The following is a 25165-nucleotide window of genomic DNA, read 5'->3' as shown; positions in this document are numbered from 1 at the left end:
TTACAGACCTCTGCATTCTTTGTAGATGGGAAAACCTGCAAAACTGACAGGAGGTCAAATACTTATTTTCCCCACTATATATATATATATATATATATATATATATATATATATATATATATATATATATATATATAAACACACAAACATACAGTATCGTCCGAACATGAAAGCTGCTGACGGCTCGTAGTCAGACCTGTTTGCTTCACCTCCGTGAAGAACTTGCTAACCGATGGTCCGTTCGTTAGCTATCAATCAATCAATCAACTTTTTTTTATATAGCGCCAAATCACAACAAACAGTTGCCCCAAGGCGCTTTATATTGTAAGGCAAGGCCATACAACAATCATGAAAAACCCCAACGGTCAAAACGACCCCCTGTGAGCAAGCACTTGGCAACAGTGGGAAGGAAAAACTCCCTCTTAACAGGAAGAAACCTCCAGCAGAACCAGGCTCAGGGAGGGGCAGTCTTCTGCTGAGACTGGTTGGGGCTGAGGGAAAGAACCAGGAAAAAGACATGCTGTGGAGGGGGGCAGAGATCGATCACTAATGATTAAATGCAGAGTGATGCATACAGAGCAAAAAGAGAAAGAAACAGTGCATCATGGGAACCCCCCCACAGTCTACGTCTAAAGCAGCATAACCAAGGGATAGTCCAGGGTCACCCGATCCAGCCCTAACTATAAGCCTTAGCGAAAAGGAAAGTTTTAAGCCTAATCTTAAAAGTAGAGAGGGTATCTGTCTCCCTGATCTGAATTGGGAGCTGGTTCCACAGGAGAGGAGCCTGAAAGCTGAAGGCTCTGCCTCCCATTCTACTCTTACAAACCCTAGGAACTACAAGTAAGCCTGCAGTCTGAGAGCGAAGCGCTCTATTAGGGTGATATGGTACTACGAGGTCCCTGAGATAAGATGGGACCTGATTATTCAAAACCTTATAAGTAAGAAGAAGAATTTTAAATTCTATTCTAGAATTAACAGGAAGCCAATGAAGAGAGGCCAACACGGGTGAGATATGCTCTCTCCTGCTAGTCCCCGTCAGTACTCTAGCTGCAGCATTTTGAATTAACTGAAGGCTTTTTAGGGAACTTTTAGGACAACCTGATAATAAAGAATTACAATAGTCCAGCCTAGAGGAAATAAATGCATGAATTAGTTTTTCAGCATCACTCTGAGACAAGACCTTTCTGATTTTAGAGATATTGCGTAAATGCAAAAAGGCAGTCCTACATATTTGTTTAATATGCGCTTTGAATGACATATCCTGATCAAAAATGACTCCAAGATTTCTCACAGTATTACTAGAGGTCAGGGAAATGCCATCCAGAGTAAAGATCTGGTTAGACACCATGCTTCTAAGATTTGTGGGGCCAAGTACAATAACTTCAGTTTTATCTGAGTTTAAAAGCAGGAAATTAGAGGTCATCCATGTCTTTATGTCTGTAAGACAATCCTGCAGTTTAGCTAATTGGTGTGTGTCCTCTGGCTTCATGGATAGATAAAGCTGGGTATCATCTGCGTAACAATGAAAATTTAAGCAATACCGTCTAATAATACTGCCTAAGGGAAGCATGTATAAAGTGAATAAAATTGGTCCTAGCACAGAACCTTGTGGAACTCCATAATTAACTTTAGTCTGTGAAGAAGATTCCCCATTTACATGAACAAACTGTAATCTATTAGACAAATATGATTCAAACCACCGCAGCGCAGTGCCTTTAATACCTATGACATGCTCTAATCTCTGTAATAAAATTTTATGGTCAACAGTATCAAAAGCAGCACTGAGGTCCAACAGAACAAGCACAGAGATAAGTCCACTGTCCGAAGCCATAAGAAGATCATTTGTAACCTTCACTAATGCTGTTTCTGTACTATGATGAATTCTAAAACCTGACTGAACCTCTTCAAATAGACCATTCCTCTGCAGGTGATCAGTTAGCTGTTTTACAACTACCCTCTCAAGAATCTTTGAGAGAAAAGGAAGGTTGGAGATTGGCCTATAATTAGCTAAAATAGCTGGGTCAAGTGATGGCTTTTTAAGTAATGGTTTAATTACTTTACCTTAAAAGCCTGTGGTACATAGCCAACTAACAAAGATAAGTTGATCATATTTAAGATTGAAGCATTAAATAATGGTAGGACTTCCTTGAGCAGCCTGGCAGGAATGGGGTCTAATAAACATGTTGATGGTTTGGATGAAGTAACTAATGAAAATAACTCAGACAGAACAATCGGAGAGAAACAGTCTAACCAAATACCGGCATCACTGAAAGCAGCCAAAGATAACGATACATCTTTGGGATGGTTATGAGTAATTTTTTCTCTAATAGTCAAAATTTTGTTAGCAAAGAAAGTCATGAAGTCATTACTAGTTAAAGTTAATGGAATACTCAGCTCAATAGAGCTCTGACTCTTTGTCAGCCTGGCTACAGTGCTGAAAAGAAACCTGGGGTTGTTCTTATTTTCTTCAATTAGTGATGAGTAGAAAGATGTCCTAGCTTTACGGAGGGCTTTTTTATAGAGCAACAAACTCTTTTTCCAGGCTAAGTGAAGATCTTCTAAATTAGTGAGACGCCATTTCCTCTCCAACTTACGGGTTATCTGCTTTAAGCTACGAGTTTGTGAGTTATACCACGGAGTCAGACACTTCTGATTTAAAGCTCTCTTTTTCAGAGGAGCTACAGCATCCAAAGTTGTCTTCAATGAGGATGTAAAACTATTGACGAGATACTCTAACTCCCTTACAGAGTTTAGGTAGCTACTCTGCTCTGTGTTGGTATATGACAATAGAGAACATAAAGAAGGAATCATATCCTTAAACCTAGTTACAGCGCTTTCTGAAAGACTTCTAGTGTAATGAAACTTATTCCCCACTGCAGGGTAGTCCATCAGGGTAAATGTAAATGTTATTAAAAAATGATCAGACAGAAGGGAGTTTTCAGGGAATACTGTTAAGTCTTCTATTTCCATACCATAAGTCAAAACAAGATCTAAGATATGATTAAAGTGGTGGGTGGACTCATTTACTTTTTGAGCAAAGCCAATAGAGTCTAATAATAGATTAAATGCAGTGTTGTAAGCTTTCAATCTGTATGTTTAGATATTTATGGAGTACGTTCATGTCCAACTTGGTTTAACCATGTATTTAGCTTTCTGGTTTGTAAGAAAAGAGATACGCATTCTGGACCATTTGTCATGTTAACCGGTCTGATATGGGAAAATATCAGACCGGAAATCAGCCAATCAGAGTGCGTGTAGCGTTGCAGCCATATAATAAAATAATAGAAATATGAAGATCTCACATACCTCATTACATCCTGGGTTGTCAACTAGCTGGTGGTTGCTGGCATGCAGAGGTTGTCCTGCATTCACAGGGTTAAGGACTACTTTGTCTCCAATTACCACCTAGAGAAACAATATACAAACAACGCAGTCAAATCTATAAATTTCTACCAAAAGTGTCCAAAGTAAGTGACTGCTGCAAATACTGAACTTGCATTTGTGTGTTGCTGCAACATCATGGGAATGACACCTTCACAACACACAGCTCTGAACACCTGAGAGAATAATTCTCTGAATAATAGAATTCTCGGCCTGTTGCATCGGGCAGAGCAGGAGGCTCCATGGTGGAATACAGTCAGTTGGGCTACTTATATATCGGGTGGGGTGGGGTGTTGATTCCAGGTGTGTCTATTTCAGGCCACAGTGTTTGTGTTCTTGGAAAGTATACATGATCTGCATTCCACTCAGCTTTCAATGGATACCAGCCTTGGTTGGGGGGGGTTCCATATGGTGGTATAGCAGCTCTACTAGGAGGAGTTATACATGCTCTTCACAATACCAAAACCAATGCTACGGTGCATCCAGAAAGTATTCACAGCACTTCATTTTTTTCCCACATGTTACAGCCTTTTTTCAAAATGGTGTAAATTCACTTTTCTCTCAAAATTCTACTCACACCACCCCATAATGATAACATGAAAAAAGCTTTTTTGAATTTTTTGCAAATTTATTCAATATGAAAAACTGAGGGGAGATCACGTGACCCGAAGCAAGATGGCTGCTTCGGATTTTACTCCGCTACAGCCTCAAAGAAAATTCTTAAATTTCTTAAATTAACATTGGAACTGCCAGGTCTTCTACACTGTAGCAATGCCTAACAAGCAACGTGGAAAAGTTTTTCCTGTGTTTTCATCTTCTGGTGCATCCATGGAATGAAAGAACACAACTAATGAGGATTCACACGAGGCTAGCCCCTATCAAATCAAATCAAATCAATTTTATTTATATAGCGCCAAATCACAACAAACAGTTGCCCCAAGGTGCTTTATATTGTAAGGCAAAGCCATACAATAATTACGGAAAAACCCCAACGGTGAAGCAGATTTTAGCTGAAGTATTGGTATAATTGGTAGCCTCCCATGTGAATAATATGGATGATTCAGTTGGCTCTCGCCTGGATTTAATTGACGGGGCTCTAGGTGAAACTAAAACATTTGTCTCATTGGTCGAGGGCTCCCTCTCTACTCTCTCCAACCAGGTGATCGATTTAGAAAAGCGTGTGGAGGAGGTTGAATGCAGGATCTCCGCTACAGAGGACGGATGCAGCAAGTTCAGTACCAATTTAGCCGCCATGGAAAAGACAGTGGAGCTGCTACAACTTGAAGACTGTTAATCTCCCAGAGATCACTGAGGCTGGTGTTCCCCTTGCGGACTCTCTCCAGACGTTATTACCAAAACTAGTACAACTTCCTGCTGACTCCCCTCCACTGGAGACTGAATGCGCCCACTGAGCACCAACCTCCAACCCAGCCCCAAATAAAGCTCCGAGGAGCATCCTGGTGCGGTTCTTACAATATTCACAAAGAGAGGCTGTACTCAGAGCCGCCCTAAAGAAACGAGACATCCTTCATGAGGGCTCACAATTGTGGTTCTACCCTGATTTGTCTGATGAGGTTCGGCGGAAGAGATGGGAGTTTGACACCGTGAGTAAAGTGATGGCTTGCTGCAACATGTACTGTGGATTCGCCTATCTAACTCACTTGCGTTGCCTTCAGGATGGCCAAATTCATCTTATTAACACCCCCAAGTCGACTGCTGCTTTTTGGAGTTTATTAACTGAGGTAACAATGTTTTCAATGTACAAAAGAGACTTAACCCATGTGGAGCCCCCGACATTCATCATATCACCCCCCCCCCTTTCCCTCCCAAAAAGACATTGAAAAACAATGGACACTGGACTTGAAAGTATCAACACTTTACCACTAGTAACAAGATTAACGTATCTCTTTAATACCATTACTATATTTGTTATAAGCAGGGTATAATTGGTTTCAAGACCAATTTAAGATCTACATTTTTATTTAAGATGCTCAGGTTCTATAATAATGTTTTTCCTTTTCTTCTTTGTGGGAGGGTGGGGGATTCCTATGGGTGTTTATAACCTGGCCTGGAGTTTGGTTGGGTTCCTGAGTGGTTATAATGTTACCGTGGTTTTAATTTAAGTTGAGACATAGTTCTGTTTGTGACATTATCTGGGTGTTTTATCCCTGTTGTTTGGGGACAGGATATGGGTGGGTAAGCGCTACAACTTCGCTGTCAGTTTTTCTTTCTTCCTTTCCTCTTCCTCAAGGTCAATCTAGTCTGTTAGTCTGTGTGCCAATCCCTGATTCCTATGTCTGGACTTAAACTTGTTACTTGATAGAGGAGGAGATGGCTGGAAGGGGTGTTGTGGGGTTGGTGCCAGGGGATACTGGTGGGAATAACTACTTTGGCACAACACTGGCAGTCGTCGCTTCTCGAGCAAATACAACTTTATTCTTGTAATATTATGACCTTATTCTCATATTATTACGAGTTTTTTTTTCTCATAAAATTACAACATTTATTCTCATAATATTGCAATCTTTCTCATAAAATTATGGCTTTAGTCTCGTAATATTATGACTTTATTCTCATAATATTAAGAGTTTTTCTCATAAAATTATGACATTCTTGTAATTTTACACATTTTTTCCTCATAAAATCACAACTTTATTCTTGTAATATTATGACTTTATTCTGAAAGTCTTAAAAAAAAATCAATGTGGCCCAAAAACACTGTCGCCTGGCATTCATGCCAAAGAATTTTTGCCTCATCATACCAGAGAATTTTGTTTCTTGTGGTCAGAGTGTCCTTCAGGTCCCTTTTGGCAAACTCCAGGTGGGCTGCCATGTGCCTTTTACTAAGGAGTGGCTTCTGTCTGGCCACTCTCCATACAAGCCTGACTGTTGGTTTGCTGCAGAGATGGTTGCCTTTCTGGAAGGTTCTCCTCTCTCCACAGAGAAATGCTGGAGCTCTGACAGAGTGACCATCAGGTTCTTGGTCACCTCCCCGACTAAGGCCCTTCATTCCCAATCGCTCAGTTCGGGAGTGAAGGGCCAGCTCTAGGAAGAGTCCTGGTGGATCTGAACTTCTTCCATTTACAGATGACGGAGGTCACTGTGCTCATTGGGACATTTAAAGCAGCAGAAATGTTTCTTTACCCTTCCCCAGATCTGTGCCTCATGACAATCCTATCTCGGAGGTCTACAGACAGTTCTTTTGACTTTGGCCTCTCGCATGCACTGTCAACTGTGGGACCTTATATGTAGACAGGTGTGTGCCTTTCCAAATCATGTCCAATCAAATCAGCTGAATTTACTCGAGGCGGACTCCGTTTAAGCTGTAGAAACATCTCAAGGATGATCAGTGGAAATACCTGAGCTCAGTTTTGAGCTTCATGGCAAAGGCTGTGAATACTTATGTATATGTCATTTCTTAGTTTTGTATATATGTTTTTAATAAATTTGTAAAAATAAAATAAAATTAAAAAAAATAAATAAGCAAACAAAAAACTTTTTGACGTTGTCATTATGGGGTAGTGTGTGTAGAATTTTGAGGAAAAAAATTATTTCATTCAATTTAGAATAAGGCTGTAACATAAAATGTGGAAAAAGTGACGTGCTGTGAATACTTTCTGGATGCACTGTATGCGGCATTCAGTTTGAACAGAAATTCTCAACTGCCTCCACCCATGCAGAGGGCACCATAGGCAACCAGTTAGTCTCCCTCTGTCCAGGAATGTCACTGTGGATTCTGCAGTGTGAAGCCAATCAGAGTCTATGCCTCCCTGTATAGGATGTTAGTCCATCACTGAATCCATTTCCAGCAAAGGCTGGTACCCACTTACAGCTGGTTGGACTGAGACAGTGCAGATGAACAGTCTTGTCCAAAGGACACAGACAGATACAACCCCTGGCAAAAATTATGGAATCACCGGCCTCAGAGGATGTTCATTCAGTTGTTTAATTTTGTAGAAAAAAAGCAGATCACAGACATGACACAAAACTAAAGTCATTTCAAATGGCAACTTTCTGGCTTTAAGAAACACTATAAGAAATCAAGAAAAAAAAGATTGTGGCAGTCAGTAACGGTTACTTTTTTAGACCAAGCAGAGGAAAAAAAATATGGAATCACTCAATTCTGAGGAAAAAATTATGGAATCACCCTGTAAATTTTCATCCCCCAAATTAACACCTGCATCAAATCAGATCTGCTCATTGACATTGACCCTATGCCATGACATTGACCCTATGTGTCTTTTTGCAAGGAATGTTTTTGCAGTTTTTGCTCTATGGCAAGATGCATTATCATCTTGAAAACATCCCAAACATCCTTTCAATTGTCCAAAATATCAACGTAAACTTGTGCATTTATTGATGATGTAATGACAGCCATCTCCCCAGTGCCTTTACCTGACATGCAGCCCCATATCATCAATGACTGTGGAAATTTACATGTTCTCTTCAGGCAGTCATCTTTATAAATCTCATTGGAAAGGCACCAAACAAAAGTTCCAGCATCATCACCTTGCCCAATGCAGATTCGAGATTCATCACTGAATATGACTTTCATCCAGTCATTCCACAGTCCACAATTGCTTTTCCTTAGCCCATTGTAACCTTGTTTTTTTCTGTTTAGGTGTTAATGATGCCTTTCGTTTAGCTTTTCTGTATGTAAATCCCATTTCCTTTAGGCGGTTTCTTACAGTTCGGTCACAGACGTTGACTCCAGTTTCCTCCCATTCGTTCCTCATTTGTTTTGTTGTACATTTTTTGATTTTTGAGACATATTGCTTTAAGTTTTCTGTCTTGACGCTTTGATGTCTTCCTTGGTCTACCAGTATGTTTGCCTTTAACAACCTTCCCATGTTGTTTGTATTTGGTCCAGAGTTTAGACACAGCTGACTGTGAACAACCAACATCTTTTGCAACATTGCGTGATGATTTACTCTCTTTTAAGAGTTTGATAATCCTCTCCTTTGTTTCAATTGACATCTCTCGTGTTGGAGCCATGATTCATGTCAGTCCACTTGGTGCAACAGCTCTAAAAGGTGTGTTCACTCCTTTTTAGATGCAGACTAACGAGCAGATCTGATATGATGCAGGTGTTAGTTTTGGGGATGAAAATTTACAGGGTGATTCCATAATTTTTTCCTCAGAATTGAGTGATTCCATATTTTTTTCCTCTGCTTGGTCTAAAAAAGTAACCGTTACTGACTGCCACAATCTTTTTTACTTGATTTCTTATAGTGTTTCTTAAAGCCAGAAAGTTGCCATTTGAAATGACTTTAGTTTTGTGTCATGTCTGTGATCTGCTTTTCTTCTACAAAATTAAACAACTGAATGAACATCCTCCGAGGCCGGTGATTCCATAATTTTTGCCAGGGGTTGTAGTGTGACAGGGAATCAAATCCAGTTCTATTTACTGGTTGTACAAGAGTAGGACTCTTTCAGTACATACAAATATAATTGACATAACTCTATTTTGTGCTTATTTAGGCTCTCTTTGTCTCAGTTTAAAGTTTGTGCAAATATCGCTAAATTACCACCTACTGAGAAAATGTAGAGTCATTCAGAGAAAAGGAGTAATTCCAGAGTAATTCCTTGGCAAAGGTAATAACATACGAACATTCACGTTTACTTTTACAGGACAGAAACTTGACATTGGTCCATTCATAAGATACGCACTGGCCAAAACAAACACAGACTCAAACAAAAATCATACCATACACACTAAAAACATGTATTATGCAACGGTGTAACACATCTGTCTCCAATTTCAAAGTCTTGAAAAAATTATGGCACTCCCAAGAAGCAGAGCCCCAATACATAAGGTATGACTAAACTATTGGATTTATACACAGAACACTTTGGAAACTCATGGATAAAATGAAGAAGTGCAACCATCACATTTACTGGATTTACTGGATTTACTGAACAATGATCGATAGTTTAGAAAATTTCAAATAACTTATTTTTCCGGTTAAGATGTGGCCATTGTGTCAAATGTTAGCAAGAACCTGCTGGTTCTGAAATAAACAGCTTTCAGCTGGAAACCATAGTTTAAAAGCACTGACCATTTTTGTCAAAGGTAGCTCTCCTGAAGACACATTACTAAACTGTTCCGACTTACTTTTTATTCAATGAATGAGGTACCAGCTGTGTGCTCTCACTGACTGATGCATGACATTTCTCTGATGAGAGCAACTTCTGTCCCACCCCACCGCTCCACTCACACTGTCTCCAAGGGATCGGAGTTTGTAGAATGGTTGAATGTAGAACCAAGACCCTTCGTTTCCAGCTGAATCCAGAGTCACTCTCATGGCGTTCTTCTCCAACAGTGCAGGGAGACGCTTGTTCACTGTCAGGTATTTATTGCTTTTCAAGTGCAGCAGCTGTTATGTGAAGCAGAAAATTGAAAGAATTACAGAGTTATCAAGTGGTTAGTGTGCTTGGTTTCAGTGGAGAAGGTTCCTGATTAAAACCCCCACCCCTGCCACAACTCTCCATGTAATGTGGAGTTGCACCAGGAAGAGTGTCCGGGCCACTGGTGGAGTTAGACTTTTGTCCTTGGTCAAGGCTATTTCAGGGGGTCCACACATTATGACAATTAATTTGTTTCTCAAACAATCAACTGTAATCAGAGTCTCTAAATGTTGAAACATATTTAAGTAGCTAAATATACTCAGCAAAAATATAAACGCAACACTTTTGGTTTTGCTCCCATTTTGTATGAGATGAACTCAAAGATCTAAAACTTTTTCCACGTACACAATATCACCATTTCCCTCAAATATTGTTCACAAACCAGTCTAAATCTGTGATGGTGAGCACTTCTCCTTTGCTGAGATAATCCATCCCACCTCACAGGTGTGCCATATCAGGATGCTGATTAGACACCATGATTAGTGCACAGGTGTGCCTTAGACTGCCGACAATAAAAGGCCACTCTGAAAGGTGCAGTTTTGTTTTATTGGGGGGGATACCAGTCAATATCTGGTGTGACCACCATTTGCCTCATGCAGTGCAACACATCTCCTTCGCATCATCCGTGAAGAGAACACCTCTCCAACGTGCCAAACGCCAGCGAATGTGAGCATTTGCCCACTCAAGTCGGTTACGACGACGAACTGGAGTCAGGTCAAGACCCCGATGAGGACGACGAGCATGCAGATGAGCTTCCCTGAGACGGTTTCTGACAGTTTGTGCAGAAATTCTTTGGTTATGCAAACCGATTGTTCCAGCAGCTGTCCGAGTGGCTGGTCTCAGATGATCTTGGAGGTGAATATGCTGGATGTGGAGGTCCTGGGCTGGTGTGGTTACACGTGGTCTGCGGTTGTGAGGCTGGTTGGATGTACTGCCAAATTCTCTGAAACAACTTTGGCGATGGCTTATGGTTTGAGACATGAACATTCAATACACAAGCAACAGCTCTGGTTGACATTCCTGCTGTCAGCATGCCAATTGCACGCTCCCTCAAATCTTGCGACATCTGTGGCATTGTGCTGTGTGATAAAACTGCACCTTTCAGAGTGGCCTTTTATTGTGGGCAGTCTAAGGCACACCTGTGCACTAATCATGGTGTCTAATCAACATCTTGATATGGCACACCTGTGAGGTGGGATGGATTATCTCAGCAAAGGAGAAGTGCTCACTATCACAGATTTAGACTGGTTTATGAACAATATTTGAGGGAAATGGTGATATTGTGTATGTGGAAAAAGTTTTAGATCTTTGAGTTCATCTCATACAAAATGGGAGCAAAACCAAAAGTGTTGCGTTTATATTTTTGTTGAGTGTATTAAGCACATAGGAGATGAGATTTTTCTATGTAATTTGCAGTTTATTAACAATGCACAAATGTAAAACACAACAATCAATTTTTCAACAGCACCAACACCATGACACACACACACACACACACACACACACACAAACAGAGCGACTCACTCACAGTTACAGTTACTCACATACTCACACAGCTACTCACTCAGTTTTAACACAGCTACTCACTCACAGTTACTCACCCACAGTTACTCAGTCACAGTTACTCACCCACAGCTACTCACTCACAGTTACTCACCCACAGCTACTCACTCACAGCTACTCACCCACAGTTACTCACCCACAGTTACTCAGAAAGTTACTCACCCACAGCTACTCAATCACAGTTAGTTACTCACATACTCACACAGCTACTTACTAAGTTTTAACACAGCTACTCACTCACAGCTACTCACTCACAGTTACTCACCCACAGCTAGTCACCCACAGTTACTCACCCACAGTTAACTCAATTACTCACACAGCTACTCACTCAGTTTTAACACAGTTACTCACTCACAGTTACTCACTCAATTACTCACACAGCGACTCACTCACAGTTCCTCAGTTACTCAGACACACACAGCTACTTACTAAGTTTTAACACAGCTACTCACTCACAGCTACTCATTCACAGCTACTCACCCACAGTTACTCACTCACAGCTACTCACTCACAGTTACTCACCCACAGCTACTCACTCACAGCTACTCACCCACAGCTACTCACTCATAGCTACTCACTCACAGTTACTCACTCACAGCTACTCACTCACAATTACTCACCCACAGCTACTCACTCACAGCTACTCACTCACAGTTACTCACCCACAGCTACTCACTCGCAGCTACTCACTCACAGCTACTCACTCACAGTTACTCACACAGCTACTCACCCACAGTTACTCAATCACAGCTACTCACACAGTTACTCACTCAGCTACTCACCCACAGTTACTCAATCACAGCTACTCACACAGTTACTCACTCACAGCTACTCACCCACAGGTACTCATTCAGTTACTCACTTACAGTTACTCAGTTACTCACACAGCTACTCATTCAGTTTTAACACAGCTACTTGCGCACAGCTACTCACACAGTTAGTCACTCACAGCTACTCACTCAGTTACTCACATAGCGACTCACTCACAGTTAACTCAATTACTCACACAGCTACTCACTCAGTTTTAACACAGCTAATCACTCACAGCTACTCACACAGCTACTCATTCACAGTTACTCAGTTACTCACACACTCACACAGCTGCTCACTCACAGTTACTCACTCAGTTACTCACACAGCTACTCACACGCAGTTAATCACTCAGTTACTCACACAGCGACTCACTCACAGCTACTCACTCACAGTTACTCACTCAGTTACTCACTGACAGCTACTCACACACAGTTACTCACACAGCTACTCATTCACAGCTACTCACTCAGTTTTAACACAGCTACTCACTCAGCTGTTCACTCACAGCTACTCACTCACGATTACTCACTCACAGTTACTCAGTTACTCACACAGCTACTCACTCAGTTTTAACACAGCTGCTCACTCACAGCTGCTCACTCACAGTTACTCACACAGCTACTCACTCAGTTTTAACACAGCTACTCACTCACAGCTGCTCACCGCTGCTGACTCACAGATACTCACCGCTGCTCACTCACAGTTACTCACTCACAGCCACTAACTCACAGTTACTCAGTCACAGCTACTCACTCACAGTTACTCACCGCTGCTCACTCACAGTTACTCACTCACAGCCACTAACTCACAGTTACTCACTCACAGCTGCTCACTCACAGTTACTCACACGGTGACTCACTCACAGTTAGTTACTCACACAGCTACTCACTCAGTTTTAACACAGCTACTCATTCACAGCTGCTCACTCACAGCTGCTCACTCACAGGTGCTCACTCAGTTACTCACTCACAGTTACTCAGTCACAGTTCCTCACTCACAGGTGCTCACTCAGTTACTCACTCACAGCTACTCATTCACAGTTACTCATTCAGTTACTCACTCACAGCTGCTCACTCAGTTACTCACTCGCAGCTGCTCACTCACAACTGTTCACTCACAGCTGTGAGTGAACAGCTATTCACTCAGTTACTCACCGCTGCAAACTCACAGTTACTCACTCACAGCTACTAACTCACAGTTACTCAGTCACAGCTACTCACTCACAGCTGATAATTCACAGTTACTCACTCACAGTTACTCAGTCACAGCTACTCACTCACAGCTGCTCACTCAGTTATTCACAGCTACTCAGTCACAGTTAGTTACTCACACAACTACTCACTCACAGTTAGTTACTCACACAGCGACTCACTCAGTTAGTCACACAACTACTCACTCAGTTTTAACACAGCTACTCACTCACAGTTACTCAGTCACAGTTACTCAGTCACAGTTACTCAGTCACAGGTCCTCAGTCACAGTTCCTCACTCAAAGTTACTCAGTCACAGTTCCTCACTCACACTTACTCACAGTTACTCAGTCACAGTTCCTCACTCACAGTTCCTCAGTCACAGTTCCTCACTCACAGTTCCTCACTCACAGTTACTCAGTCACAGTTCCTCACTCACAGTTCCTCAGTCACACTTACTCAGTCACAGTTCCTCACTCACAGTTACTCACACAGTGACTCACTCACAGTTAGTTACTCACACAGCTACTCACTCAGTTTTAACACAGCTACTCACTCACAGCTGCTCACTCACAGTTCCTCAGTCACAGTTACTCACTCACAGGTTCTCACTCAGTTACTCACTCACAGCTACTCACTCACAGTTACTCAGTCACAGTTACTCACTCACAGGTGCTCACTCAGTTACTCACTCACAGTTCCTCACTCACAGTTCCTCACTCACAGGTGCTCACTCAGTTACTCACTCACAGCTACTCACTCACAGTTCCTCACTCACAGTTCCTCATTCACAGCTGCTCACTCAGTTACTCGCAGCTGCTCATTCACAGCTGCTCACTCACAGTTACTCACTCGCAGCTGCTCACTCACAGCTGTGAGTGAACAGCTACTCACTCAGTTACTCATTGCTGCAAACTCACAGCTACTCACTCACAGCTGCTAACTCACAGTTACTCAGTCACAGCTACTCACTCACAGCTGCTCAATCACAGTTATTCACAGCTACTCAGTCACAGTTAGTTACTCACACAACTACTCAGTCACAGTTAGTTACTCACACAACTACTCACTCACAGTTAGTTACTCACACAGCGACTCACTCACAGTTAGTTACTCACACAACTACTCACTCAGTTTTAACACAGTTAGTCACAGTTCCTCACTCACACTTACTCACTCACAGTTCCTCACTCACACTTACTCACTCACAGTTACTCAGTCACAGTTCGTCACTCACTTACTCACTCACAGTTACTCACTCACAGTTACTCAGTCACAGTTCCTCACTCACACTTACTCACTCACAGTTACTCAGTCACAGTTCGTCACTCACAGTTCCTCAGTCACAGTTTCTCAGTCATAGTTCCTCACTCACAGTTACTCAGTCACAGTTCCTCACTCACACTTACTCACTCACAGTTACTCAGTCACATTCCTCACTCACAGTTACTCAGTCACAGTTCCTCACTCACACTTACTCTCACAGCTACTCACACACATACAGGCTGCTGGGCTGTTGTGCCTGACACTGTCTCTCCTGACTAGTCCCCAGGATGGGAGCTGTCAGGACTGCTGATGTCAGAGCTGAGTTCTGTCTTTGCCTGATTTGCTTCTCTTTACAAAGAAGTCATATATCTTGTCCCCCTGTGTTTTCATTGTCAACTGATCCCATGAAAAAAATAAGCAGCCAGTCTTGGTACTCCTAACATCACTTATAATTACACAATGTTATTAAATCCCCACTTCCCCATCCCCATCCAAGCAGATTTTAGGGGGTCCAGTGCCAACCCGGCCTCATGCGGCATCATTCGATGCGGCGTCTACAAGGCATTATGCTTCTAACTAACTATCTAACTAAATGAAGAATTAAACATTTTCCAGTCTGACTTGTTTATATATTCATTTATTAAAGTATAACAAATAAACTCAAAAGTAACAAATTAAAAACTTTTTTGACATTTCAAAAATATTCTGTGACTAATATAGCCACCCTTCTTTTCAGTAACTGCTATGAACTCATACAACCACACTGCTAAGGGAACGGTTCCTTTCCAGTGCCATCAGACTCTTTAATGTATCTGCCTCTGCTAGACCACTGGCCTCTGAACTGAGTTTAAAAAGCCTGTACTATTTGCTATTTACCTCTTGCACATATGTGTATCTACCTCAGTTTTTCTTATCACTTGTTTGTATTCTTATTCTTGTTATTTGTACTGTTTTATTTTTTATCTTTTTGAGGTATCTGTTTTATTTTTACTTTTATGTTTCTGGGGTACCTGGCTGCTACGCTATTTTCATTTTTATGTCCACCAAGGATGTAATAAAATCACTGGCGTTTATTTATGTGTCTGTCTGTTAGCAGGATTAAGTCAAAACTACTGCACAGCTTTTGAATGAATGAATGAATGAATTTATTTGGCACACAAACTCAACAGTAACAAAAACCGATACACAAGACAATTCCATAGTGACATGTGTGACCAAAAGGGGGTGAGCAGAAGCAAAGCATATAAACGCCCACCCCTTATATACATACAAACATACATATATACTCATTACCAACCCCCAGAGCAAGCACACAGGCGACAGTGGTAAGGAAAAACTCCCTCTGATGTATCGAGCAAGAAACCTCAAGCAGACCAGACCAGTGGTGACCCTCTGCTTGGGCCATGATACAGACACATTTAACACAACACAAACTCAAGTCCCATCATCATAAACATCTCTAGTGTAGATACATGCCTATATACACATACCTACATACATATGCAATGCGTGTGATTTTATACTACATATTTGAAAGATATAAAAACAAAGTGCACACAACTAAACAATGATCAACAAAACACCCTAACCCTCAACACCCTTCCTCCCTATACCTAGAAAAAACCATGTGCCTATACCGCTGCTTAAACTGGTTCATGCTTGGACATTGCTTGAGCTCCACCCTCAATCTGTTCCACATCCTCACTCCACAAACAGAAATACAAAACTTTTTAATGTTGTACATGCCCACTGATGTTTTAAGTTAAACTCCCCCCTCAGATTATAATCCCCTACTCTATTAAAGAACATGTTTTTAATATTTCCAGGAAGTAAATTGTTTATTGCTTTATACACGATTTGTACTGATTGAAAATGAACCAGATCAGTAAATTTTAAAATTTTTTATTTTAAGAACCGTGAATTTGTGTGGTCTCTATAACCAGTTCTGCAGTATGAATAATGGTTGTGTTGTACATTTATAATTATTGCCCCAGACCTCTGCACAATAGTGTAAATATGGTAAGATCAGTGAGCAGTAGAGAATGCAGAGTGAGTTGTGGTCCAGAATGTATTTAACTTTGTTCAGAACTGAAATGCTTCTTGACAGTTTGCTCTGTATATGTTTTATATGAGACTTCCAGTTTATTTTATCATCAATTATCACCCCAAGAAACTTAGTTTCATATACTCTTTCAATATCCACCCCCTGTACTTGTAACTGTACTTGTATGTCTTTATTACAATTACCAAATAACATATTTTGTTTTACTTAAGTTTAATGATAATTTATTTCTGTCAAATCACATTTTCAGCTTTCCCATTTCTGTAGTGATGTTCCTTAGTAGTTTCTGCAAATCCCCCCCAGAACAAAAAATACTTGTCATCTGCAAATAATACTAATTTTAATATCTTGGACACATTAAAAATATCATTTATATAAAGTAAAAAGAGTTTCGGACCCAATACTGACCCCTGTGGGACACCACAAGCAATGTCCAAGCATGATGATGTATATTCCCCCAACTTCACAAATTTTCTGTTACTCAAATAACTTCTCACCCAGTGCAACACTAATCCCCTGATCCCATACCGTTCAAGTTTATTGATTAATATATCATGATTGATTGTGTCGAAAGCTTTTTTAAGGTCTATGAATATTCCAACTGAATGTAATTTATGATCTATGGCATTTGTGATCTCCTCAGCTCATTCTATTAATGCCAGTGATGTTGAACTATTTGCTCTAAATCCACATTGACTGTCAATAAGTAATTTATGTTTGTTTATGAATTTATCTAATCTATTGTTGAAGAATTTTTCTAATATTTTGTAAAATTGTGGAAGCAAAGAAACAGGCCTATAATTTGTGAAGTGGTGTCTATCCCCAGTCTTATACAGCGGTACAACTTTGGCTATTTTCATTTCATTGGGAAATTTACCGGTTTGAAATGACAAACTACAATATATGTTAATGGTTCTGAAATCCCTTCAATGACCTGTGATTTTGTGTGTGACCAGTGACCTGTGACCAATGATTTTGATGAAATTTTCAACACAGATGCATATTAGGCCAAGGAAGAACCCATTCAATTTTTAGAGGTAATCCAGATCCGGATTCTGGATCAAGTTTCACTTCACATACACTTCGAAGGACTACTGTTAACAGGATTACATCAAAACTACTGATAGGATTTTGACAAAGATTTTCAACACAGATATACGAGGTCTGTCAATAAAGTATAGGTCCTTTTTATTTTTTTCAAAAACTATATGGATTTCATTCATATGTTTTTACGTCAGACATGCTTGAACCCTCGTGCGCATGCGTGAGTTTTTCCACGCCTGTCGGTGACGTCATCCGCCTGCAAGCACTCCTTGTGGGAGGAGTCGTCCAGCCCCTCGTCGGAATTCCTTTGTCTGAGAAGTTGCTGAGAGACTGGCGCTTTGTTTGATCAACATTTTTTCTAAACCTGTGAGGCACATCGAAGTGGACACGGTTCGAAAAATTAAGCTCGTTTTCGGTGAAAATTTTAACGGCTGATGAGAGATTTTGAGGTGATACTGTCGCTTTAAGGACTTCCCACGGTGCGGGACGTCACACAGCGCTCCCAGGCGCCGTCGTCAGCCTGTTTCAAGCTGAAAACCTCCACATTTCAGGCTCTATTGATCCAGGACGTCGTGAGAGAACAGAGAAGTTTCAGAAGAAGTCGGTTTCAGCATTTTATCCGGATATTCCACTGTTAAAGGAGATTTTTTTAATGAAAGACGTGCGGACGGGTCCGCGCGTCGGGACGCAGCCGGCGCGGTCGGCGGCACAGGAAAACACATCCGTGTTGATAACCATTTGTAAAATCCAGGCGGCTTTTGATGGCTTTCAGTGGAGTGAGTATATGAGAAATTGTTTAACAGCTGGACATGTTCCAACTTGTCCTTAAGGCTTCCAACAGAGGTGTTTTTCCTGTGGCGGAGCGTCGCGGCGGCTGCGAGCCGACGCTGCAATCCGCCCGCACGTCTTTCATTAAAAAAAATCTCCTTTAACAGTGGAATATCCAGATAAAATGCTGAAACCGACTTCTTCTGAAACTTCTCTGTTCTCTCACGATGCCCTGGATTAATAGGTTTAATCGTAAAAACTGGCAGGGATTCGGTACACAGGTGGTCCAGCAGTGAGGCAAAGGTACAGACAGACGGCAGGTTGAGGCTAGGTCCAGGCAGAAGTCAAAAAACACAGCGTGGTAGCAATCAGACACAACGACGTAAAAACATGGTCGAGGACAAGACAGTGTCAAATACCGGCAGGCTAAATACGAGGCAGTACAAGGCAAGGTGTGAGGGCTGGAAAGTGAATAACATTCAACAATTGGGCATGAGCTGTGAGACTGTGAGGGCTTAAATAACTGGTGGTGTAATTAGTGGAACAAGATACAGGTGTCAGTGAAAGTTCTGGAAGGGGGCGTGACTAGTGAACAAAGATTATGCATGGGCAAGATAATGGGGAAGGGAGTGCACAAAGTGATGTCAGATACAAAGGTGCGTGAGCAGGTGCAAGAGCGAGAGTGAATGAAAATGCAAAGCAGACAGAATCAAAGTGTGGGAGACAAAGACACGAGGTAGGTGCGGGAAGTGGAGTCAACACAAACAAATGAGGATGATGTGAGAACAGAGCAAAAACAGAATAAGATACTAGGGAACCAGGACAGAGCAAGAATCATGGGAACTAAAAGCAAACCAAGATATAATACATGCAAAAGAAAAACTACATAAGAACTGATCAGAAAATCAATGCTGAAGCAAAACTAAACAGGAACTGACTAATTAACAGAAAGCAAAACCTGATTTAAAAGTACAACAGAAAACAACAGAAATAAGAACAGCAGATAAACAAAACTGGTGCCTACAAAACAGTGCAATAAATAAAAGGAACTAACTGATGAGCAATAAGTGACAAATGGAACATAATCAGAAGAAACACTTGAAGATAAATAATAACCAAAATCTGTGACTAAAGCATAATACAAAAATGTGATAAACAGAACTAAGCTAAGAATATAAGATGCTCAAAAGAAAACGGAACGGGTGACCAAAGTATAATACAAGAAATAAAATAAACAGACTCAAACAAAGACTGATGTGACTAAGTGACCATGAATGAATAAATACAAAGATGATGAATGGAAACAAAATGAATGATAACCTGAGCATGACAAGACAGAAGAGTCAGAGCATAAACGTGAATATGAGACCATAATTATGACAGAAGACCCTAAAGGGCCAGACCATGACAGACTGCTTGAAGAGAGTACATTCTAAAAATTGGCAACAGGTTTGGGAGTTGATTTTAAGTCCATCTTTTCAACCCAAAAATATCTAACTCTCTCATCCTTAACAGAGGCCCATACCAACACCTTTCCTCCACCTCACTGGCATCTGACTCGAAGTGATGCTGTGTGCCTATTAGTAATCCAGTCATGGGCCTATCCATCTGCTCCATCAAGAGTCACTCATTCCTTCTGTTCAGAAAACCTTTAAAAAAAAATCTGTCTTCAGATAGTTCTTGATGTTTCAACCCTTGAGTCTTGTTCATTGGTGGTCATGTTTCAGCCTTCCTCGCCTTGGACCTCTGGACACTCCAGGTAGGCTGGAGTTCTAGAATATGGCACCACTGGAGGATAATGGGCTACTGGTAGCGTCACACTTAATTCTTCTCAAGACTTTTGCAATTTATTTGCGTTTTTCTTCATCATATGTATCTTGCGACCCTGTTGACTGTTGACAACCAAATGTTTGATTGTTCAGTGATCGTGCCTCAATAAATTAGCTGTTTCAAGAACATTGCAGCCTCTGAAAGGCAGTTTGCATTTTTTTTTTCACTTTTCAGTTATGGCATATGTCAAATCACTTTTTGGCATATTTTGTCTGAGGTAAAGAAGCTGCCTAATTAATGCACACCTTAATGCATGTAATTATGTACACCTTGAGACAGGATGCTAACCAGTTGAGGCCACACCCTCCTTCATTAGACAAATACATATCACCTGAGAATGCTTAAGGTCAATCAGCATTCAGGTTTATATAGGTTGGAGTTGGAAAATATGCGTAGAAATAATAAGGTAAGTATAGTTACTTACCTATAGTTGCTTACACTCTGCATTTTATCATTAGTGATTGATCTCTGCTCTCTTCCACAGCATGTCTTTTTCCTGGTTCTCTCCCTCAGCCCCAACCAGTCCCAGCAGAAGACTGCCCTCCCTGAGCCTGGTTCTGCTGGAGGTTTCTTCCTGTTAAAAGGGAGTTTTTCCTTCCCACTGTTGCCAAGTGCTTGCTCACAGGGGGTCGTTTTGACCGTTGGGGTTTTTCTGTAATTATTGTATGGCTTTTGCCTTACAATATAAAGTGCCTTGGGGCAACTGTTTGTTGTGATTTGGCGCTATATAAGTAAAATTGATTTGATAGTTACTTGCCAAACATTGTGCATGCAGTTGTAATACACGTTCTAAAGTGCACAGCCTAAGTGAATTGGGGGTATGTTCAATGCCACTTCGCGATTTACACAACACATAATGTGAGCACAAAGTAAGACACATGGCATGAAGGGGTTGCAATTCCTCAATTTATTTGGTTCAACACCAGCTTTGTCCCACATGTTAACGTGGGGTTCTGTCAGGAAGTCAACCGGCATAAACATTTGCCAAGTCAACATGTGGATCCATGTCAACTCACCTGTGGCTACCTCACATGTACAAGAACAATGGGACAGTCACACTGTTTCTGACCTTGGATATGTAAAACCAGATTTGGTATATTTTAAAGCCTCCTATTGCAGCTTTATGGGCAGATGTCACCATCTCACTTCGCACCCATGTTGCACGGATGACATGACAGCTGATGGATGCAGTGTGGCAGGTGGTGGCCGTGCGGAGGATGCCTGTCTGGAGCCGTCCCAAAGGTGATTACTTACTTTATTTACATTGTAATGCCTTGGTAAATGGTTGCATCATCAGTCCTTCTTATTGTTTAAAAGATGTATCGGTCATAATATGTTTATTACAGTTGTGACAGGCCGTTCAGCTGCGCGTGCTTGTCCGCCGCTCAGAGACACTCTGGCGCAGTGTGCAGCTGTCTGTCCAAGCTGTTACAGCCATGAGAACATATTACAGATAGATCTTCTAAATCATGAGGTGGACTGACAATATGATGCGTCATATAAGGCATATTACAGCTGTGACAGACCATTCAGATGCGCGCGCTGATCCACGGCTGTGTGACGCATATGGACTCACAGCGACACACTGTATTTTCGGTATGACTGCACAATGTTCACGTCTACTTCATAAAATGACTGCATGCCCCAGACATTGCAATATTTCCTTTGTGCACCCTGAATGGGATGCACGGGGCTGCAGTCCGGCACATGCCCACAGGATTAGATGTGTCTGACCATGGTGACTTTCCCTCGACTGCAGTCAGACTGTTTCGAATGCCGTTTTGATGCCGTGCGAATATTTAGAATGCAGTCAGAATGCAGTTGGAGCCTACCTCCACTGCCGTATAATATTTTTCCACCTTGACTGTTTTGAACATGAGCTGAACATTTGGGCCAGCCACACAAATTTGCCCGACTGTTTGGAATGCACGCAGAATGCTGTCTGAGGGTTTCGACTGCGCCTCGACTTTGCCCATTTGGTGGTTGAATTTTAATTCGGATGGCATTCAGGCTCATTTGGCCTCTAGTGTGACGGGGTATAAATAACATGACATTTTCCATTTTTACCTACTCCACTTTACACACAAAATGTTCATCAATCTCATTTAAAGATTAAGCTTTTGATTAACTGAGATTTTTTTTAATCAATGATGGACGTGACAGAAGAGCGCTAAATTTCTGCAGGTAATTTCTTACTATTGTAATTAATTATCAAAATATGTATGTGGACTCAAAAAAAAAAATGTAATCCAGTGTTGTCCAAGAAGGCTCAGCTTCGACTATAATAATAAAAAATAAATAAAAGCTATGTGCAGTTTGCTGCAGTTATTAATAGGTGACTGATTGCTGTTCAGCTCTTCTCTGCTGTGCAGCTCAGCAGAGGAAGGGTTTTTCATGCACATGCAGAACTGCTGCATAACAACAGTGAGCAGCAGTGTCATGTCATGTCACGTATGCCACTATACAGTGATCCTTGATCCTTTACGTGAACTGTGGAAACAGTTCTCTTTGTGGATTTGTGAACAGCTTTACCACTACTTAAGTCAGTATAGCCACTGTGCTGCAGCTTAATTAACACTGGCAAAATTGTTTTTCATATTAATGCTGCACAGATTTCGCCGAGATCTTTAAAACAAATTAAAATGCTGAATCTAAGCTGTAAATTAAATTAAATTTACACATGCCACATACTGCATTAACTTATTCTAACTACATTTATTTTAATTTATTTAATTTTATATAGCGCCAAATCACAACAAAGCTGCCTCAAGGCACTTCACACAAGTAAGGTCTAACCTTACCAACCCCTACAGCAAGCACACAGGCGACAGTGGTAAGAAAAACCTCCCTCTGATGATATTGAGGAAGAAACCTCAAGCAGACCAGACTCAGAGGGGTAACCCTCTGCTTGGGCCATACCAACAGTTACACGTTTTATACAAAGCTTTACAAAGGTGAAGAAACAGAAAACAGGAACTCAAAACAACATGACATAAGAACAAAATAATATGTATGTGATGAGAAGTCCACACAGGTGGTTATGCCACAGGCAGGGGCCACCCAGCAGTGTTCATGCCGTAAGTGGGCCTGTTCCCGCACCAATGTCCATTCAAAACGCAGACTGCAGTGTGCGGCACCAGCTTCAGGCATGGCATCTCACGGTCAGTCCGGCACACTGTCTTCAGTAGCCATTCTGCTATCCGTGCCTCGGACAGAAAGAAAAAGAGCAGAATTAGTCGGCTGGGAAAACTACACCTAAGATATAATTCATCAGCAGTAAACCATTGCATAATCATAAAGCAGTAAACATTTATGTTAATTTCAGAGACAACAGTTTCAAGGTTTTGATTGAAATAACTGAATTTTTACTCACATTCTAACTTTTAATAAATAATATGAAATTTAAAACATTTCATACTGAAGTCTTGCGAAAGGGATCATTATGTCATATTGTGCACAACAGTTTATCTACTTTTCTGCCAAAGACCTAGTTTCATGTACATCCTCAAAGTACCACAGTGACGTCACTGTTGTACTTTGTGGTACATTGTGGTGTGCCTCTGACTACAGAAATTATCCTACTGTATTCATGCCTTTAGCAGGAAAGAGCATCTTTCTGTCAAGTACCCACAAATTGACCCAATTTTTCACCTCAAATATTTAAAAGGCCAGATTCAGTACACACACCATCACTCCAACAGGCCTGAATCATTGCTAGCTTCCACATTTAAATGTCTCAGCTGTGCGCTGTGGACAGGGTACGGCATGGAATGATAGCAAAAACATACTAACATTTTATTTGTAAATACAGATCCACTTTTATAGATTCATTACTCTGTCATTTTTCCACTCATTCTAGCAGAACTCATTGCAGCAGACCACATGGTTTTGGCGGTGTCACCGACCGAACTGTCCCCCCTAAAAATCGGTCCACCCTGGGTTCACTGCACATGTCATTTCAGAGCGTCAGCAGCAATTCACTGCTTATCACCTCATTTCTGCTTAAAACTGGACTCCAGTCATCAAAAGCGACAGATATCTGAAGCTTTTGTACAACAATCATGTCCACATAAATTCAGCATTATTTCATAATAAAAGACGGAGGAAGTGATGACAGAGCAGCAGCCAGAGGAGCTGCTAGTTGCTGTGTTCACTGCGCCTCCTTCATTTCAAAGTGTCGGTAGCGGCTCACCGATTATCACCTCGTTTCTGCTTAAAACTGACTTCAGAATGACTTAAGAGGTTTTACCTTGTTATCTGATGGTTAATAATCCCATTATTCCATTTGATCGCTTTGGGTGTAAACAGTCAATCTCAGATGAGCTGTTGTGGTCCCAAATGACGCGTGCACAGTGAAGGCAGGCGGACAAATTATTAGGGGGGGGGGGGGAGCATTCGGTCTGCGACACTGGAGCACATATTTCATGTTACAGGAAAAGTTTCCTTTTAAATTAACTGAACCTTTATTTTTGCAAGGGAGACATGAACAATTATGAAGTTTCCAATTCACCGAACCTGCATGTCTTTAAATGTGGGAGAAAGCCGGAGCACCCGGAGGAAACCCACACAAACACGAGGAGAACAGAACTCCAACACAAAGGCCACAAGTGACATGACTTTCTTGCTGTGAGGCAACAGTGCTAACCACTAAGCCACTGTGGTGCCCAAAGTATAGGCCACCACAGTATTGGGAGTAGAGCTGAAACAACTAATCGAGTTAATCGATTAAAATCGATTATTAAAATAGTTGTCAACTAATTTAGTCATTTATTAGTTGCTAAATAACTTTGTTTTACCGCAAATGTTAATCAACCGAGCTTTGCTTTGAATCTTGAACCAA

The 25165-nt window shown here is 41.2% G+C and overlaps 1 protein-coding gene across 1 annotated transcript in view; it reads right to left on the bottom strand.

Annotated features, from left to right (window-relative positions):
* Positions 1 to 25165, bottom strand: part of LOC117507641 (inositol 1,4,5-trisphosphate receptor type 1-like) — a 535403-nt gene that overhangs the window by 442853 nt on the left and 67385 nt on the right. The window contains exons 6-7 of the mRNA XM_034167459.1: positions 9600 to 9758; positions 3307 to 3405 (exon numbers count right to left, since the gene is read on the bottom strand). Coding sequence (XP_034023350.1) covers positions 3307 to 3405; positions 9600 to 9758 — 258 coding nt within the window. The remainder of the gene's footprint in view (positions 1 to 3306; positions 3406 to 9599; positions 9759 to 25165) is intronic.

This window comes from Thalassophryne amazonica, chromosome 3 (genome assembly GCF_902500255.1).
Source record: "Thalassophryne amazonica chromosome 3, fThaAma1.1, whole genome shotgun sequence".
NCBI classification, from domain to species: Eukaryota; Metazoa; Chordata; class Actinopteri; order Batrachoidiformes; family Batrachoididae; genus Thalassophryne; species Thalassophryne amazonica.
This window is presented reverse-complemented; position numbering and strand designations above follow the sequence as displayed.